At 51.6% G+C, this 18,199-nt stretch overlaps 7 protein-coding genes across 8 annotated transcripts; 3 read left to right on the forward strand and 4 right to left on the reverse strand.

Annotated features, from left to right (window-relative positions):
- Positions 1-217: 217 nt before the first annotated feature.
- On the reverse strand, positions 218-3,323 carry PV05_05817 (uncharacterized protein). The gene is made up of 2 exons (XM_013462370.1): positions 1,667-3,323; positions 218-1,586 (listed from the first exon to the last, which is right to left on the reverse strand). The coding sequence occupies exons 1-2, from the start codon at positions 3,318-3,320 to the stop codon at positions 445-447; spliced, it is 2,796 nt and encodes a 931-aa protein (XP_013317824.1). The 5' UTR covers positions 3,321-3,323; the 3' UTR covers positions 218-444.
- Positions 3,324-3,499: 176 nt separating this feature from the next.
- PV05_05818 lies at positions 3,500-8,584 on the reverse strand. Of its 2 annotated transcripts, XM_013462372.1 has the most exons (2): positions 8,268-8,584; positions 3,500-8,002 (listed from the first exon to the last, which is right to left on the reverse strand). In XM_013462372.1, the coding sequence occupies exon 2, from the start codon at positions 7,983-7,985 to the stop codon at positions 3,702-3,704; it is 4,284 nt and encodes a 1,427-aa protein (XP_013317826.1). In that variant the 5' UTR covers positions 7,986-8,002; positions 8,268-8,584; the 3' UTR covers positions 3,500-3,701. The 2 variants fall into 2 exon arrangements, with proteins under 2 accessions (XP_013317826.1, XP_013317825.1); XM_013462371.1 differs by having other exon boundaries at positions 3,500-8,584.
- Positions 8,585-8,829: 245 nt separating this feature from the next.
- Positions 8,830-12,166, forward strand: PV05_05819 (uncharacterized protein). Its single transcript, XM_013462373.1, has 2 exons — positions 8,830-9,143; positions 9,194-12,166. The coding sequence occupies exons 1-2, from the start codon at positions 9,077-9,079 to the stop codon at positions 12,007-12,009; spliced, it is 2,883 nt and encodes a 960-aa protein (XP_013317827.1). The 5' UTR covers positions 8,830-9,076; the 3' UTR covers positions 12,010-12,166.
- Positions 12,167-12,313: 147 nt separating this feature from the next.
- On the forward strand, positions 12,314-13,740 carry PV05_05820 (uncharacterized protein). The gene has a single exon (XM_013462374.1). The coding sequence runs from the start codon at positions 12,411-12,413 to the stop codon at positions 13,143-13,145; it is 735 nt and encodes a 244-aa protein (XP_013317828.1). The 5' UTR covers positions 12,314-12,410; the 3' UTR covers positions 13,146-13,740.
- PV05_05821 (saccharopine dehydrogenase [NADP(+), L-glutamate-forming]) lies at positions 13,572-15,487 on the reverse strand. The gene is made up of 4 exons (XM_013462375.1): positions 15,287-15,487; positions 15,123-15,237; positions 14,802-15,067; positions 13,572-14,701 (listed from the first exon to the last, which is right to left on the reverse strand). The coding sequence occupies exons 1-4, from the start codon at positions 15,417-15,419 to the stop codon at positions 13,824-13,826; spliced, it is 1,392 nt and encodes a 463-aa protein (XP_013317829.1). The 5' UTR covers positions 15,420-15,487; the 3' UTR covers positions 13,572-13,823.
- A 197-nt stretch (positions 15,488-15,684) lies between these two features.
- On the forward strand, positions 15,685-16,889 carry PV05_05822 (uncharacterized protein). Its single transcript, XM_013462376.1, has 2 exons — positions 15,685-16,594; positions 16,653-16,889. The coding sequence occupies exons 1-2, from the start codon at positions 15,806-15,808 to the stop codon at positions 16,689-16,691; spliced, it is 828 nt and encodes a 275-aa protein (XP_013317830.1). The 5' UTR covers positions 15,685-15,805; the 3' UTR covers positions 16,692-16,889.
- On the reverse strand, positions 16,728-18,121 carry PV05_05823 (uncharacterized protein). The gene is made up of 3 exons (XM_013462377.1): positions 18,089-18,121; positions 17,892-18,022; positions 16,728-17,828 (listed from the first exon to the last, which is right to left on the reverse strand). The coding sequence occupies exons 2-3, from the start codon at positions 17,951-17,953 to the stop codon at positions 16,922-16,924; spliced, it is 969 nt and encodes a 322-aa protein (XP_013317831.1). The 5' UTR covers positions 17,954-18,022; positions 18,089-18,121; the 3' UTR covers positions 16,728-16,921.
- Between the last annotated feature and the right edge of the window lie 78 nt (positions 18,122-18,199).

Consider the following 18,199-nt stretch of genomic DNA (forward strand, 5'->3'; position numbering starts at 1 on the left):
TTCATGCTTTGCATTGCTGTTCGTTGAACAATGAAGATGAGTATGAGACAGACTAGGTAAAGGGATCTGGTCAGAAAGGTCCAAGATGTCACACTTTTAGGTGGACATGCCTATTCGTGCAGCAAAAGCTGGAGCCTGTCAACTTGTATTCTCGAAGGCCTATGTGGGCAGGAAGTATGCCAAACACCAAAAAGACAGAATGTAAGGTAGGTAGCAGTATGAGCTTGAAAATGCATCAATGGACGTGATACCATAAATTGCGAGCAGATGACTAGGCTAGATTCGCTTCTCAGGTCCTGCTTGTCTGAAGTCGTATACTGGTGCTGGCATTTTGTCATTACTGCCCAAACAGCCATCCTGCGAGCTTTTCGTAAATGGATCCTTCCCAACGATTGTCTCGCCAGACACCGAACAAGTAGCAATCGTAACGGCCAGACGTTCTGTCTAGTCTTTCAATCCGCTCGCCCTCGTCCTCGACGCATCAGTCCCACTTCCATCCTCTCCTTCAAGCGTGATGATCTTCTTGCTTAACAGCAACCGGAGTTCCGGCGTGATGACCTTCTCCCTCTCGCTGTCCTTGTCAGTTTCCTTCCCACCTTTTTGCGGCTGTCGCCCCTGTGAGACCGGTCTTTGCACCTGCGCCTGACTCGCCGGACTTCTCGACGATCCCGCACTCGTGCCCGTTGCCTTAGCACCGTGTTGTATGTTCTGCTTGCCCTTGTCATCCTCGCCTTGCTTTCTCTGCCTGACCTCCCCTTGCGACTCACACGCATTTGGCGCGGGAAAGGCATTCCTCCGATCCACCGCCTCCACCGTCTTTTCGAACCTCTTGAACAGCGCCTCCGCCCTGACGAGCGTCTCCTGCAACTCAATCGTCCCACTCAACTCATTTATATACTTTAGCACCTCGTCGAAGTGTCGCAGATGGTCCATAATAACGTCGCGATGCTTCTCGAGTATCGCCATCGCGATGAACAGATGAAACTGAGAACTATAGTAATCAGTCCACAGGGACTCCCACAGTCTCAGGACATCGGTCCAGTCGAACTCGCGTTTATACCAGACCAACAGCATGCGGAAGAAGAAGAAAAAGTTCGTGCTGTCTGCACTCTGGAGGTGGAGATATAATTTTGGGTCAAGGATTTGGACCAATTGGTCGAGCGTGTTGAGTTGCGACCGCATGCCGGATTGGGAGCGGACAAAATTGCGCGACATGCGGCGCATGAAAGCGACAAACGCCCAGAATGCGAGCGCGTCGTCCTGGAATACAGCGTACAGGGGCGAGAGGAGATCCGACATGCCTTGGACATAGCCTAGGTTTTGCGGATGGGGATTCTGGGTTTGATAGACGCGCCTCAACGTTGGTGCGGCAGTTGACGAAGAAGATGGTTGCGCTGCGGGGATGGGGCCATTGGAAGGAGGAGTATCGTACTCGAGATACGTGAGCAGCATATCCTTGAGCTGCTCCATGTGCACATTCGTGCCGGGTCCGTTGGGGTTGTAGAAGGGCGAGGTCGGATCTGGATGAGGGATGTCTTCGCCCGCGAATAGCGGGATGTGGCGGTCGGTACGATGTACGTCTTTCTCTACATGGCGGGTTGCAAGGTCAGTGGGGACTGCGTTAGGAATACTCAATCAAATAATGCAGGGCCAAGGGTGGGCTTACCGATCCGGTTCTTCTGCTCTTTCCACCATTCCTCCTGCTCGGGCGTGGCTCCGCCGTCGATCATGCGGTCCCACCATGCGCCTTTAAGCTGGATGTACTCGTCCCGCTTACTATTCGCGTGCGCGTGTCGTTCGTCTTCGGTGCTGTCCCAGTCGTACACGCCGAGGAGGAACGGCCAAGCTTCTTTGCGTACACCGTCTTCGGGGTCTAGACCGCCGTGAAAGATACGTTCCTTGACCTCGTCGACTGTCACTTGGAGTTTGCCTTTGGAGTCGAAGAACGACGCCCACTCCTTCATGTCCACGGGCCGGCGTTTGCTGTCGGACAGAGTCATGCGGCCCGCTTCCATTTCTAGGATTTCGAAATCGCCAACGCTCGTCTCTTCAGACTCGAGAACGTCTCTGGCAGTCCAGATCCGTTGTCGTTTCTCCCTGTCGCTCTGCTCGGCAATGCTCGCTGCCCATTTAGCGAGGTAAAGCTTCGCACTGTCGAACTCATCCTGAAGCGTTTGTACTTCCGGATTTTGGAGCAGTCGTCGAAGTTGAGGTGGCAGATTCTTGTTATTAGCAAGATCTTCTGCGGTACGACGGGTAAAGGTCGTGACTTTGGACAACTGCTCCAGGATTTTCCACCTGGTTTCTTTCAGTGCTTTTGTAAGGGGATCCATTCCTGGTCCAGATGGTTGTTTCTTTTGTTCTGGCTTCTTCTGTTCTGACATACTCTTTCTCTTGTCTTGGTTTTCAACGGACTTGCGGCCTTGCCCGAACCCGAGACGATCTTCTTCCGATGGATCTATCAAGTAGATCGAGGGCTCTGCTGTGCTCCGTTCGACCGCCACGTATCTCTTCAACCACCGCAAGATCTCATCTCCACCCCAAAACAGATCACCAGTCTCACCGAAAGGGTCGAAAGATTCACGAGCTCTCTTCTTCTTTTGCAAAATCGTGCTCTCACATTCCGAGTCGTGGAAGAACAGGGCAGGTAAGCTTGACCCTGCACGAGTGTTGATGACTATGCTGCCGTACCACCAACCCAGACTAGGTGGTCGGACGTGAATTGAGTAGATACTGGAAAGTGGTAGAGAGAATGCGTAGGGCCCAACAGGAGATTCGTCGAATGTGGTTGCAAGAGGGAGAGGGGGGACCAAGTATGATTGTCGCGGAGGGGACTCGCCATCTTCCATGTCCACCTTGACATAGGTGCTCAGGTCGTCCTGCGAAAGGGCGGATTCTGGGACCCAAGCAAGGAGATATGATGAGGCATTGGCTCTTTTCTTGCTCGAGTCGGCCGAAGTTGGTCTTTCGTCGGAGGAGAGAGGGGAGGATTTCTGCTGGACAAGGGCAATGAAGCCGGGTATATTGTCTTTTGCCGAGGGTGTAGGATGGACATAGACCTTGCTCTTGGAAAACAGTAGTTTGACACCCTTTGAGTGGGAAGTATGTGCTATAGTATTGTATTCCCCTTCTTCGTCGTCCGAGACATCGTAGAAGGATGCAGAGGGAGAGGGAGGGGCGGGTTTTGAGGATGGTCCAGAAGTCATGGCTGTCGTTTTTGGTGGATGGGATTGAGGATGGTTTACATTGTCGTACTTAGCGATGCGGGACTGTAAGTGCGGCGTAATCTTGAGAAAGGGATGTTCTCTGATGTTATACATATGTTCATTGTGAGAGGAATTCCTGATGCTGATGCCTGGAACACGAGAACTAGAGTGACGTCGTCAAAGCGGGCGCAGCCACATGCCACTAAGTTACAGTGAACAGGGAGAGCACCACGAGGGGCAATAAACGGCCACCAGCCAGGGCCATACCCATCTGTAACTCCATACCACTTGCTCCCTTGGCTCCCCAAGGGCAGCACCTGTAAAATGAAATACTGGTTGCCTTGGGGCGTCCATGATTCTTATTGTTCAACTTTTGCTTATACATACGCAAGTCAATTCAAAATGCCTTCCCATAGAGCAGAGCTTTTCCAGTCCAATTCCAAGTCCCCAACACCGTGCTATCCATGTTCTGTCATCCGTAACAAGTCATGTCCTTCATGGCCCGAACTTGGGGCCCCCATCCATTTGAACCGTCCATGAACTGAAATCCAGCTGAGAAGCCAATGCCCCGTCTCGGCGAGGACCACCTGCTTCTTCTCGAGGCACGGGCGTCCTTCTTCCACCCGAAGTCCCTGGAACAACGCTGGTAATAGTACCCGAAGAAGCTGCTACCGCCTGTTTTTCGGCGGACTTGTTCATCACTCTTTCTCTCAACCTCTTGATCTGTTGTAATCTAGCCCGCCAACCACTGGGGAATTCCGAATCGAGGTCTTTTGTATTCCAGCACTGACAGAAATAACTTGCATTCAACGCCACACCTCGCACAAATCCAGCTAGTTGGGCCGCTGAGATGATTTTCGGGTCCGCTGCTGGTGATATATTTGGGAGGTCGTCTCTGGTGATCACCCGAACCAAGTAGAACCCAGGCATAAAATCTGGATCTGGTGTTTGTCTTGCTCGACAAGCAGGTCTAACAACAATATTGACATAGTTCAATTGAGACTTGAAGTTGTCGAAGCTCCACGGGATTCCGGACCGATTGAAGATGATGTTCACATGACAGTTCCCAACGTGTGCCTTTTTGGCGACACAGTAAGGGTCCTCCTCCAGGTCTGTCGGCATCATAGTTGGCACATGGTAGACTATCTCGTCCACACGATTCCGCCAAGCTATCGTGCTTTCTCCGTCGCGAGGGTATTCCAGACCTTGAGGATTATAATGCAGAGGTGGCCGCAGTGAAACAACGTAACCAAGGTCATTGAGTAATCTTCCATAGTCTCGAGAGCCACTCGTGTTCGCAAGGTACTCAGATTCAGTAGATTGGCCTTCTCCGACAAAAAGGATGCCAATCTTGTGGCTAGAGACTGTCGGAATGCGATCAAAGGACTCGAGGCCCCTCCGGACAAAGTCTTCCTCGGGTAACAGTATTGGCTGATCAGCGATGTTGGTGGTTGCGGCACTGGCAACCATTTGTAGGATAATATGCGAGGGTAACATTTCAGTCGTTGCCTCATGATGTCGAATCTCTGTCCGGCTGGGCGCATGGTGAGATGGCACCCGACTCGTCAATTGCTGATATCGTGCATATGTTGTACCTGAAGCCTGACGCTTGATGATCTGCGTCTTTCCAGTGTGCCCGGCGGTTTGGGCGCTGATCACACTCAAACCTACGATCCAAGATGCAGAAGATACCGGACCGTCTTCGGGACCCGCGAAATCTGCTTGCGGTGCAGTCTCTCCCAGATCAGAGAAAGCAGTTCTCTGCATCATGTCAATCAAAACCTGGCTTTGCTCGTCAATGGTTTCTTGACCCTGAGAGTTCTTCCAGATCAGTCTTGCCACAATCCACGAGACATATTTGGCTCTGATCTCGAGTCGCAGTGAGAGGAACCAGAAAATGATGACATGATAGGCAAGCGCAGCAGCATATTGAGGCAGACCAATATCCGTCAACATCGACGCTCGGTATGGCGGCCGACGGAAGTTCATCCCACTGTGCCTCGCCGTCAGATTCAGCCTGCCCGTAGGGGACGTGATGGACGACGAGTGTTGTTCACGTGTCTTCTCCAGAAATTGAATGCAAATGCCGAAAATTATTTGGATCTCATCTGTATTGAGATTTGAATGCATTTCAGGTAACAGTGCCATATGGATCAGGAACTCCAGGATATGCGCGGTAAGATGAGCCTGCGTCATGTTCTTCGACATTTTGTCGATGATGGTAGGGTACAGCGACGCTACAGACGATGGAATTTCGAGACTGCAGATCGACAAGGCATGAATGCACGGCCGCGGTGTACCTTCCCAAGCGCCGCCAATGCCAGAGAGAAAGGCCCGGACAAGGTCGTCTCCGAAACCCTTTTGTACAGCTTCATGTTTCATAGTGGCGTATGCAATCAAGGGGTTCAGGATATTGAAGAGGCACAACGCGACGTCTGACTTCTTGAGTCCAGTCGTGTGAGGCGCTTCTCGGAAGGTGTTGTTGACCATTTGCTCGCATAGCACTTGTCGAAGCTTGACAACAGCCTCCATGGAGTTGAGAAATAGCGCTATATTGCTCAACTGTGCTGCGAAATGTATGATGGTATAGCTGTAAGTCTCCCAGTCTGTGTCGGCTTGAAGACACCTGATGATGTTCATCAGCCAGGTATCCATATCAAGTTCGGCTTGGACTTCTGGGTGTGCAGAGACGTCGACATTGAGAGAGCTCGACGGGCGGTCAGTGAAGGGAAACGTGACATCTTCCGTGTCCGGGTATAACCACATGGGGTCGTGAACGTCTGACTTTGTAGACAAACTGGTACTGCTTGCCGAATGTCGCTGTGAGGCAGGAACCTCGTAATGAAAGACGTCTGCGGAATCCCGAGTGCGCAAGAGTGCGCTCGCGACGTACTCACTTTCACTAGCGCCGTTGATATAAATGAACCCAGCTTCATCCGCTCTGACACGAAAGAGAAGACGTTTGGCAACGAGCCGAGCCGAGCGGAATTTGCATGATGAACCGGCAATCTGCTGCAATACATCAAACCCTTCAACAGCAGCATTTGGGTTAAGATGAATGCTGTAACAGAATATCGTCGCGAGGATCCTGGTGGCTATGACGGCAAGCTCATCAGTACAGATGCTTCCTGAAGAGCCGGACAGGACGATGGTTTTGACTTTGTCGATAATACGCATAGTTGACGCTGGCACTTTAGCTGCTTCCTCATGGCTGCATGCCATGTCTTCCAAAGCAATCAACAACGCTGCAAGCACTTGGCCATCTCGCTCGACTCCTATTTGATCCAGCAATTTAGCAAGCATCCATGTATATACTTCATTAGCTTGATCAATAGACTGCGAGGCGGCTGACGAGATGTTGCTGGCCTGGACGAGTACTTGTATTCCGGTGATGCGAGACGCAGGCGCAATCTGTGGATCCTGCACCGCCCGCTCAAAGAGATCTTGGATGTGCTGCAATTTCTTTTCATGATCAGCTAGCCCCAAATATTTGTCCTCGGCAAACCTCAGTGCCCTGTGCATTTGCTCCGTGTCGGCGAAACGTGGATAGTCGAGGAAAAATTCGTTGATAGCGTCTTGGTTTGTAGGAGAAAGTTGCTCCCAAATCCAATAGAAGTCATGGGACAATCTCCTCATCATCGCTTCTCGATCTCGATAATGTCTGTCATATGATCGATCCTTGTCCTCATTGGGGCTGATGATTGGTGATTGGCCACTGGGACCTCCGGATGGTGTCATTTCCAAACACATAAGAACAATTTCCATGACTTTGCTGAAATCGAGGGCTTCTATGTCTATTGGCCTGTGTGGGCCAAGGACAGCATGCAAGGAGCCGAGTATGTCATGGCAGAAACGAAAGATACCTTGGCTGGCTGCGAAATGAAGTTGCTCGACAAATTCCTGTGGGTTGATGGCAAAATGACCGCTTTCTGATGGTTCATCGAGTAAATTTCGGAGGAGTCGTGATGCTCCCCTGGCGTGTGATAGATTCTTACTGTTGTTTTCTCGCGTGGGTACTCGGACAAAAGCGTAGAGAGTGCTGATGACTTCTCTGCTGAGGTGACCAGTCGCGAGGAGCCTAGTGCAGTCGAATAAGTGGTCAGGTGCTTCTTGCAAGTTGGCGGCAGAAGCACACAGCACCACCAGGCTTTGTTCGAGACCTGACTTTGGGAACTCAAAATGAGACGCAATGGCATACAGAACATTGATCCCGCTGTTGATGTCAGCGTGCCTGCTAGCATTCAGGCAAAGAGTAGTGATAGCATCAACAGTTTGCGCTAGTTCGAGCGGATCAAGGGAGCTGTGGCCGAGATTGAGATAATCATAGATATACCGAAGCAGCCAATCCAGGTTCTTTGACTCTTTGAGGGATGCCGACCGCGAGTTCTTGTTTTCTTTTCTTGCCTTGTCGGCTAGGCTTGACCACACTGGAAGCCATCGATTCAGAACCGACAGTAGCGAATGTGTGCCATCCCTAGGACTGACAAACTTGAGTGAGACATCTGTACCTGACTTGAAGTCACCGAAGTTAAGAAGCCAAGCCCGCGCATCTTCGGGAGAATGACTAAGTGAGTAGCCCTTCCCGAGCACAGGTTTCATGTCAAGCGGCGGCCCATCAGGGGGTACCTTCTCGATTTGTCTGTCCTGTTGAAAAGCATCGTCTGGACTGTGGGACTTCGGAGTCAACACTGGCATATGCCAAACGGACCTCCTCCTCCCCTCCCTGTCATTACCGGTATTGGCCGACCTTTCTCTTGGTGGATCCTTTTCAGTCGACATACGATACGACCGTCTCTCTGAGCGACTTGTAATCAGCATGTGCGACATAACATGGACTGAGCATGGCAGTCCTGGAAGGCTGACGCCCTGACAGTCCCAAGAGGAGGGGCTAGAGTGCGCAAGGATGCTAAACAGATATTATAGTTGCGATCCCATCAATGAAGAAGGAGCGCAAGGTCAGGCATTTGGTGCAAAAGATGTATGACGTCGAACCTGGTATGTGGATAAAGATTTAAAGCACAAGGCAGATGTATGCAGGAACAAGAATAGCGCAGCTCTTACCAAGACGGAGGTATTAATGAGAAGCAGAATGAGTAAGAGCCGACTGCAGAAAACTTTTACAACAAAGGACCTGAAACAGAATTTTCTGATTCTGTGGCATGAGAGCCCTGGTACCAGTGTATGTAGACCCTGGAAGCGGGATTGGAGCCACAAGGATATGTCCGCCGCTGGGTGAACCCTGTCCGGAGAGACCTGGCACTTTTGGGCGCAGATTGGTATCTAGGGGTTACATGCATCTGATGCAGAGGAGAGGATTTGACAAAACTAGCAGAAATGGCCTCGTCCAGTGGATGGAAAAGTGAGATGAGGAACTGTCGTTATCTGGGATCTGGACCCAAGTCGAAGTCGACCCGAAGCGCTAGGTAGTGAGAAAAGAATTAATCGCCAATTCCGCCACTGACAGGCACGTGATCGAAGCTTGGATGCCGCTGGTAGCCGCAGGCAACGGCGGAGCACAATACGCATGAAGTCTAAGATGGCGGAACATTACCCCGTATCGTGCAAGGCGGTGAAGGTCATGGAAATTATTCTGCCCCAGGCTTCGCCAGCCAAAGAAACAGGTAAACAATTCACCGTATAGAGTTATTGACCTTGTCTTGGAGCCGCGACTGCTCGGTGTCTAACTGATTGTGCAGACAGAGCGGAGGAAAGCATTAGAGAACCCAGAACACCAGAGGGCCACTCTGTTTCTTGTCCATTCTACGAATCCACCAATATATGATTGACGAGAGACTCACCCGAAATTATCAATTATGCGCATGCACTGAACACATCGCCACGCGGACGCAGAATTGAGGATTGCTGCCATTATGGCTAATCTAGCGCCTCTGGCACAATTGCTGGATGCCAGCCTTGATCCCCGACAAAATAAAGAAGGCAAGTAGGAGCCCTTGTTTTTGTGCCGCAGTCGATCTAACAAAATGTAGCCGAGCTCAAGATCCGCGCTGAAGAGAAAAAGCCTGGCTTTGCCCTTTCCCTCCTCCAGATCACGGCCTCAAGTGACTTCCAATACAACACCCGACTCGCCAGTGCTCTCTTTTTCAAGAACTTCATAAAGAGGAATTGGACCGACGTCGAGGGCAATTACAAACTCCCTCAGCAGGATGTCACTTCAATCAAAACCGAGATTGTGGGGCTTATGATATCGGTGCCCAGAGGAATACAAACACAACTTGGGGAAGCCATCAGCGTAATAGCGGACAGTGACTTCTGGGAGCGCTGGGACACTCTCGTTGATGACCTCGTATCGCGGTTGAAGCCCGACAACCCTGTGGTCAATGCTGGAGTGCTACAAGTTGCTCATTCGATCTTTGCGAGATGGCGACCACTGTACGAGTCGGACGAGCTGTTCACCGAGATCAATCACGTTCTCGGAAAGCTCTCTCAACCATTTCTTTCTTTGTGGCAGAGCTTGGATGCTTACATTGACAGTCATAGCAATGACAAGCAAGCTTTGCAGAACGCATTTGCAGAGCTCGACCTGGTCCTACTGCTGTTCTACGATCTGTCATGCCAGGATATGCCTCCGGTGTTCGAGGACAATCTGCAGGGTATTAGCGCACTACTTCTGAAATATCTGACGTACAACAACGAGCTGCTGCAGACAGACGACGAATCTGAGCCCGGCCCTCTTGAAAACACTAAGGCCAACATCTTCGAAGCATTGACATTGTACATGGGCAAATACTATGAGGACTTTGGCAGACATGTAACAGGCTTTGTGGAGAGCTCGTGGCATCTTCTTACAACAACTGGACCCGAACCCAAGAATGATATTCTTGTCAGTAAGGCTCTCCACTTCCTGACCTCTGTCGCAGGAAACAGAGCGCAGGTGCAGAGTTTCAGTGACCCCAACGTCCAGACGCAGATTGTTGAGAAGGTCATTCTCCCGAATGTGGCGCTCAGGGATTCGGATGTCGAGATGTTCGAGGATGAGCCGATTGAGTTCATTCGACGAGATCTGGAGGGTTCGGACAGTGAAACCCGCCGAAGAGCGGCAGGCGATTTTCTGCGGCAATTGAGCGATCAATTCGAGCAATCTGTAACGCAGATTGCCACGGCATTGATCCAACAGTGCTTACAAGATTTTTCAAGCAATCCCTCGGAGAATTGGAGGTCGAAAGATACGGCAGTCAGTTTGTTCTATGCGCTGGCATCCAAGGGAGCTACAACTTCAACGCATGGAGTCACCAAGACCAACAGTCTGGTGGATATTGGTGATTTCTTTTCCACGAATCTCGCAAGCGACTTGCAGAACGGGGACGCTCAGCCGCTCATCAAAGTCGATGCCATCAAGTATCTGTACGTCTTTCGAAGCATCATCACAAAAGAGCAATGGCAACAAGTCATGCCGTTACTGGTCAATCACCTTGGAAACTCGAATTATTGTGTCTACACATACGCAGCTGTCGCGGTGGAAAGAGTGCTGGCCATGACAGACGAGACAGGAAAACCTGTCATCGACCCAGCCAGTATTGCACCACTTGCCAGCGATCTCCTCGAACACTTGTTCAGTCTAGTCGAGAAGGATCGTGCACCAGAGAAGGTACAGGAGAACGAATTCGTCATGCGCTGCATAATGAGAGTATTAATTATTCTCAGAGAGGGTGTCAGTACAGTGGCCGAAAGTGTTCTCCAACACCTCACCACGATCACAACCATCATAGCCGCAAACCCCAGCAATCCCAAGTTCTACTATTACCACTTTGAGAGCATTGGAGCTCTTATCCGCTTCACACCAGCAGCACAATCCGAAGCACTCGGATCTGTCCTATTCAGCCCATTCGCTGCAATTCTCTCCAATCAGGTTGAAGAGTTCATTCCTTATGTGTTCCAACTCCTGGCAGCCTTGCTAGAGGCTGAACCTACGAAGCCTCTACCGGACCAGTACAAGCCTCTCATCGCGCCCATCCTTGGCCCTGCGCTATGGGAGCAGCGTGGTAACGTCCCTGGTTTGGCACGACTACTGTCTGCGATCGTTCCGCGGGCTGCTGATGAGTTGATGAGCGCCAACCAAGTTGGTCTTGTTCTGGGAATATTTCAAAAGCTTGTTTCAACAAAGGTCTTTGAGGGCTACGGCTTCGACCTTCTTGAAACGGTCGTCAGCACTTTCCCGGGCCCCGCACTCGACCAGTATTGGCTCCAAATCATCAATATCATGCTCACACGGTTGCAGAAGGGGCAATCACAAGCCTTCCAGCTACGATTTGTCCGTTTCTATCATTTCGTTTCCTCTCGTGACGACAAGGGTCTGGGTGCAGATTTCTTCGTTGCTGCCACTGATCGAGTGCAGCACGATGTGTTCCGCCAGCTGTACACTGGAATCATCTTGCCGAAGACGCAAGAGCTGGCTCGGCCGCTCGATCGAAAGGTTGCTGCGATATCTTTGACAAAGACATTGGCTGATTCCCAAGCATTTGTCGACCGCTATCCGAAGGGATGGCCGCTGACCTGTAACGCACTGCTGAAGCTGTTGGAAGATCCGCCTCTGCCGCCAACAGAGGCCGATGTTGTCGCAGAGCTCGATGTGGAAGACAGCAGCTTTGGTGTTGGCTTCACGCAGCTCAATACTGTGAGACGACCTACCGTTGATCCTTTCGCTGAAGTGACCGATTTAAGGAAGTGGGTTGGACAATACCTGAAAGCGGCGGATCAAAGACATGGAGGCAGGATAGGCAGAGTGGTGAATGAGGGCTTGAGCCCGGATGCGAAGAAAGTCCTGAGTGCTTATATGATGTTGTGATGTGAGTTGGGCGGGCTAGGAAACGATGAGAAGTAAGGGGCCCGTCATGGTTCGGGCTTGCCGACATGAAGTGAGCTGGAATGCAGGAAGTTTAGCGATCACCAAAAGCCAAGGTATGTATAATTGGAGACATAGAGAAAAGAAGATTTGATCCCCGATTGAAACCATCTCGCCTGTATTTCGTCCAACCAGCCTTGTCTTTCCATCTTGCATGCCACAAGGCTGTGATCCGGCAAACCTGCCCTCAAGTCCGGAAGTTCAAGATATTCTTTATCCAACTGCAATTGATCCAGACGACTTTGGACCCCAGCATCTGCAAGCGTCATATCGGTTATCCGTCCCTCCCTACGACGACGTTTGACTGTGAAAGCCCTTGCTTCGCCGGGTCTCTGTGATGTAGTATGCTCTATCTCCGCCCATTGCGGCACCTCTTGTCCTCGTCCTCCCTCTTGCGATGCCGGCACAAGCACTACCACGCCGAACTCCAAGGCGCAGCAGGCCAGCGCTCTCCTTTCCCTCTAGCCGGCCGTCGGCCGCTATTCGCGCATTCGGCACGGGTGTCCTTCTTCTCTACGACGGCCGCAACGGGTAAAAAGACGGAGCAATTGCCCCCACGACCCTGGCTTCCCGACTCCGAGCTGAAGCACACGTTCGTCAAGGGTTCCGGCCCGGGCGGCCAGAAGATCAACAAGACCAACTCCGCCGCGCAGGTGACGCACCTCCCCACGGGCATCGTGGTCAAGTGTCAAGCGACACGGAGCCGGAGCGAGAACTTCAAGATCGCGAAGCGCATCCTCGCGGAGAAAGTGGAGTTCCTTGCCAAGGGGGACGAGAGCAGGGCTGCCAAGGTCGAGGAAAGGGCGCGGAGGAAGAAGGCTAGCAAGGACAAGAAGAGCCGGAGGAAGTACAAAAGGCTCGCGAGCGAGCCGGATACGGATAAAGATGGAGATGAAGATGACCCAAGGGAGGAAGGGGATATAGGAACGGGAATCCAAATCGACAAGAACGAGCATGTCGAGCTGGAGGAAGGCCAACACCTGGGAAAGGGAAACGAGGTAGATGGGCGCTCGTCGGGAGAGGAGGGTGCGAGGGTTGACGGCCAGACGAAGCCGGACTCGAGTATGCCGACCAGCTAAGCCGCGAACCGCGCGCGTCATGGCATATAACAACCGACGTCCGAAGCTGCAGGATAGACCGGGTTTGGCTTGCTGCCCGCGTGACGATGTTAGGCATGGAAGAGGTCATAGTAACGGCACTTAACGCATCCCGATCACATACAATCTTTTTCCCGGACCGCTGCTCAGGCTGAGCCTCGATCCCACGCTTGTGCCGAGCGATTTCGAAGGGGGAGGTCCCGGTCCTTGTACCATTGGCCTCTGAGCATACACGTCCGTTTACCACGCTCTGGTTCTGAACTCGCTTCTGATAAGAACTGAACACTGGCAGGCATTCAGCAGGCGGCGCGAGACTTGTTCGGTGCCAGCTAGTGTGCATGATACTAGCCTACTTGCAAATCACAGGAGGCCGTGGAAAGAAGTGGTAATGGCCATCGACAACGCTCGAGGTCTTAGGCCAGGGGACTGTAGTCTGGAAGGAGAGGAGGTGGAAGTCTGGAGTGAGATCGGACAAGCATTCAGCCCATGCCACATATATGATCCAACCTCCAATGACGCGGACACTGGAGTTCATAGGTTCATTCATGCATTGGTCTACTTTGAAGAAGACATCCCACCCGTATTTTCATGTTCATTTCCATCTAAGCTGACATGGATTCACGCAGGTGTCCGTCCAACGCCGCCTGATGTCTGGTGGATTTACTCAATGGTCTTCTCGGTCAAGAAGATGCCATACTTCTCCTTCAATTCGTTCAAGAGAGGCTCAGCCAAGTCCCAGGTAACAGGAGCAAGAATTCCCTTCTTGTTGATTCTGCCATCCAAGACCATCAGGCATGCGAGACCGCAAGGAACACCAACCAATTTGGCCATGGAGCTCCAGCCGTTAGGCTCGCCATAGTCGACGAGTGTGCTGGTCCGGGTCTCTGTGCTTCCGTCCTTGTGCTCGATTTCAAACTTGTGCTGCAGCATGACCATGTCGCGCTCACCCTTCTCGTACTGCATCTTCTCCTCCAGCGTGGCGCATAGCGTGTCCAACGGATTGCCTCGGGGCGTGATGGGCTTGTCAGAGAACAGCCCAAGCCATTTGAGGCCAGAAATGATTCGTTGTTTTTGTGCCGTATCGTTGAACTTAGTCTTCGACTGAATAGCCCATGTTAGGTCAGACTCCTTCTGACTTGATGAGCCAATAATCTTCTGTGTCGCCTCAGCCCAGGACATTGGCTTGTCGGATGGCTTCAGGTAGGACTGCTCCTCGTCGGACAGGAAACCGATGTCGACAAGCACCTTGACGAACTCGGGGAATCCCTGGTATCTCAGTGTACCACGGATAACTGTCTGTGCTTCTGGGATGTTATAGCGTTCTCGGTATGGTGTAGAGTCTCGGTTGGGATATGCCACAAAGGCGAAACCAGGGTAGATAAAGTACGGTTTCGCGCTGGCCATGAGCTCTGGACCAGCAATTTCTTTGACCGAACCACCTTCGTAGAACTTGGCGGCATTTCGGAGAGCAAGGAGGACACCTCGGCTTGACCAGGAAAACTTGTAGCCGAGGGGGTTGTCGCTTGCTTCGGGAGCGGCTGTAAAGCAAAATGTCAGAAATCTATACCGGTATAGACAGGAGAAACGCAAGAGACACATGCTTGAATGGCACAGTCTTTCGAGCTGGAGGATACGTACGCAGGCCACCGCAGTATGACAAAAACGACGTGATCTTGCCGCCGGCCTTGTGGACTTCTTCAATTGTCTTGACAGCGTAGAGATGGTCGATACCAGGGTCCAGGCCGATTTCATTCATCACTGTGATACCTGCCTCTATCGCTTGTTGTTCCAGCTCCTTCATTGCATCAGAGACATAGCTGGTGGTGACCACATTCTTCTTCTTGCGGATTGCAGATTTGATGACCGTGGCGTGGAAGGTGTAGGGAATCAAGGAAATCACCAGACTACTCCAGTATTAGTATTCAAAGCCTGCATCATGGTAGAGCTCTTGCAACTCACTCGGAGTTCTCGACAGCAGCGTCCAGGTCTGCATCTTTGGTTACGTCGAGTGAAATCGGTCGGGTGTTCTTGATACCCTCGCATAGCTTCTTTGCGCTTTCAAGAGTCCTGCAGGCTATACTATGTCAGCATAGACCTAGATACTGTCAGTCAATGAGACTGACCAACTGTGACCTCAACGCCGGCATCTGCGAGGATCTGGACCGTGGGCCTGGTAACGAAGCCAGCACCCAGAAGGAGGGCCTTCTTAGACGAGTAGCCGAGTTTCGACTGAATCGTGGTGATGAAAGAGGACATATTTGCAATTTGGACACGAAGCAAAGCGAATATAATTGTCGATTTGCCTGCGTTGAAGAATGAAAATGAGTCAACCGACCTTCTTCTCAATGCGTACACAAAAAATATCACTTCACATCCCGCCAATTGGCACGCCGACAGCGGAGTTTCCCGTACCTGCATCATTACCCCTCGACCCTCCTCGCCTCCTCCCCTCCACTCTACGCCGACAGAGCCTCGTATTCCTCTCCCACTTGCCTGGCAACCCTTCTTCCTTAAGCGGCCCGTGTGACTCCCAGCTCGTGTGGTATAAAAAGGTAGGTCGACTTCTAGTTTAGCTTCGCTTTCTCTCCGTTCCAGACGACCTCATGGAGTTTTGATGCCAGCTTTTCCCTAACATTAGAACAATGCCCACTATGGGCGTCCCTCTACTCGTCCGGCTACAGGCGTATATCGAACCTCTCTTCCTGCTCAGCATCTCAGTGGGGTACCTACCCATCACATTGCTCTTTCATCCATTGTTGCTCATCACTTCCCCGTCGTCTTTCCGGTCAAAATGGTTCGAGAACTTCTGGCGGGTCATCGGACCCAAGATGGCCGCTTCGGAAATCCAGATCGACCATATCGAGGAACTCCTCTCACGAGCACATGGCACGGTGCTGGAACTCGGTCCTGGAGCAGGTGACCAGATGTTCCACTACAAGAAGAACCAGATCGAGACCTTGTACGGAGCAGAGCCGAATGCCTTCCTTCATCCCAGGCTGATCGAGATGGCCGAGAAGAAACTTTTGGGCAAATTCATCCCCCTCGAAGCAGGGGCCCAACCGGGTAGTCTCCTGCCAGCGTTGAAGAAAGCAGGTCTCATCCCCGGCACGGCAACAAGCCTACCTGAGGAAGGCGTTTTTGACAGCATCGTCGCTGTCAAGTCATTGTGTTCTGCGCCCCAGGATCAACTAGCCGCCACAGTAGCAGTAGTGCAGGCTCTTCTCAAGCCGGGCGGGGAATTCCTCTTTTTCGAGCATGTCGAAAACGATACAGATAGTATGACCATGTCCTATGCTTGGTTGGTCGACTGGATCTGGCCCGTGTTTATGGGTGGGTGCCGGCTCAAGGGCAAAGTGGACAAGGTTGTGATCGGGATGGGCGGATGGGACGAAAGAAGGATCACGACCATCGGTGACTTCAAGGGTCATGAGGTATGTAGCGCCGCATTTTGTGTTGGAAAATCAAAGGCGCTGATACAAACTGCCACAGGTCTTTCGATACGTCAAGGGCATCTGCCGGAAGGCTTGAATTGCAGAAAGGCTTCTGACAGCACCGCCAAAGAAGGCAAATTTTCAGCTGACAGGCAAGGGACGGTTTCGGTGACCTGGTCTGACTTCCAGGCAGAAATGCATTTTCGTTCTTGCAAACTATATTCTCCTGGACCCCTGGCCATAAACACAGAACTTGATGAACAGTAAATGTCACTCCAGGCTGTGCGGAAGTCATCATCATGAATATCGTTCCAGACATTCCAAATTTCAAGCGTAGACGGCTTGCTTCTGTGGCAGTTCCGTCTCATATTCGATTTCAACCCGGCCGCGTTTCTTGGGTTGTTTCGGAGGTGGTGCTGTCCGTTTCCTCTTCTTTCCTGCGCCAGCGGCATCTTCATCCTCATCTTCGCTGGGCTCCTCGCTATCATCTGAGCCTTCTCCACTGCTAGAGACTTCGGACAGTTCGTCTTCATCGGGGCTTTCACCACCAAACCAGTCGTCGAAGTCCTCCATCTCGCGCTCTTCCTCATTTTCGCTTTCTTCGAGATCGGAAACATACTCGACCTCGCCTTCGCCCTCTACTTCTTCTTCCACCTCCTCAATATCCTCTTCTTCTCCCTTTTCGGCCCTTTCCAGGCCTCTCAGAACCTTCTTCCACACATTCTCCTCCACATTGATTGGTCTGTCTCCGTATGCACCACTCCTTAAACGTTCAATCAGTTCTCTTTCAATGGCTCTTTCAACCTTGGCTGCACTCTCTGCTTTCCTCTCCCTCGTCTCTTCTCGACGGCGAATCTTGGGTGCAAGCTTCGGCACAAGCCTCTCGCCGAGTCTGTCTTCCTCTTTTGCGATCCTCCTCTCTCTGATGGCCACTTGTGTCAACCTGGTCAACCTCTGCTTGCATTTGTGAATGTAGAACTTCGGCCAATAAATCAGTTTCTCGTCGATTGATGCCAATGCCTTTTCGTAGTTGTTCGGCAGTCGGATCTTCTCCCACCATTTCGATGGCAGGTGTGCACGTTCGGGGCTTTTGATGAAGAGGCATAGAGCGCCAGTCTCAGGGTCTGGTCGGACAGTGGCATATCGCGAATTGGCCAAGGGGCATGATTGCCGGTTGCAGAATCCAGTTAGATTATGTTCATTGCGGCAGAAGTTTTGTTCTTTGGTGGTGAGTCTGCCGGGAAATTTTGGTTAGAACATTTTGCCCGGCGCTGCTGACGGAGAACAGAGCGCTTACTTTAACTTGAACGAGCAGAATTGCTGATTGATGACCTGCCATACAATCTCGTCTGAAGACATTTTTGTGCTCGACCGTGAGGCTCGTAGAAATGACGAAGAAGAGGGCAAGGCGGTGGCTGTAGTGGACTGCTGAGTCTGGGGTCAGCGAAACAAAAAAAAATGTTTCATTCGTAGGAAAATCTTCGGCAAACTTACCAAGCTTGCCAGTAGGCTTATCGCTTATCGGAGACTGGGGCATGTTTGCTTGCATCTGAGCATTCAAGCTGCGGGAGCAGCATGCACACCATCCTACGCGTTTCTGGGCTT

Source organism: Exophiala xenobiotica (assembly GCF_000835505.1).
Source record: "Exophiala xenobiotica strain CBS 118157 unplaced genomic scaffold supercont1.3, whole genome shotgun sequence".
NCBI classification, from domain to species: domain Eukaryota; kingdom Fungi; phylum Ascomycota; class Eurotiomycetes; order Chaetothyriales; family Herpotrichiellaceae; genus Exophiala; species Exophiala xenobiotica.

Bases quoted from the DNA above. Each gene is read 5' to 3' on its own strand.
- PV05_05823 (XM_013462377.1), bottom strand. From the start codon at position 17,953: ATGTCTTCAGACGAGATTGTATGGCAGGTCATCAATCAGCAATTCTGC. The intron at 17,829-17,891 runs GTAAGCGCTCTG...ATTTCCCGGCAG, and splicing joins TTCTGCTCGTTCAAGTTAAA to ACTCACCACCAAAGAACAAA.
- PV05_05819 (XM_013462373.1), top strand. From the start codon at position 9,077: ATGGCTAATCTAGCGCCTCTGGCACAATTGCTGGATGCCAGCCTTGAT. The intron at 9,144-9,193 runs GCAAGTAGGAGC...AACAAAATGTAG, and splicing joins TCCCCGACAAAATAAAGAAG to CCGAGCTCAAGATCCGCGCT.
- PV05_05818 (XM_013462371.1), bottom strand. From the start codon at position 8,033: ATGTCGCACATGCTGATTACAAGTCGCTCAGAGAGACGGTCGTATCGT.
- PV05_05821 (XM_013462375.1), bottom strand. From the start codon at position 15,419: ATGTCCTCTTTCATCACCACGATTCAGTCGAAACTCGGCTACTCGTCT. The intron at 15,238-15,286 runs GTCAGTCTCATT...GACATAGTATAG, and splicing joins CGGCGTTGAGGTCACAGTTG to CCTGCAGGACTCTTGAAAGC. The intron at 14,702-14,801 runs GTACGTATCCTC...TTTGCTTTACAG, and splicing joins GTCATACTGCGGTGGCCTGC to CCGCTCCCGAAGCAAGCGAC.
- PV05_05820 (XM_013462374.1), top strand. From the start codon at position 12,411: ATGCTCTATCTCCGCCCATTGCGGCACCTCTTGTCCTCGTCCTCCCTC.
- PV05_05822 (XM_013462376.1), top strand. From the start codon at position 15,806: ATGCCCACTATGGGCGTCCCTCTACTCGTCCGGCTACAGGCGTATATC. The intron at 16,595-16,652 runs GTATGTAGCGCC...AAACTGCCACAG, and splicing joins GTGACTTCAAGGGTCATGAG to GTCTTTCGATACGTCAAGGG.
- PV05_05817 (XM_013462370.1), bottom strand. From the start codon at position 3,320: ATGTATAACATCAGAGAACATCCCTTTCTCAAGATTACGCCGCACTTA. The intron at 1,587-1,666 runs GTAAGCCCACCC...CCCGCCATGTAG, and splicing joins AGAGCAGAAGAACCGGATCG to AGAAAGACGTACATCGTACC.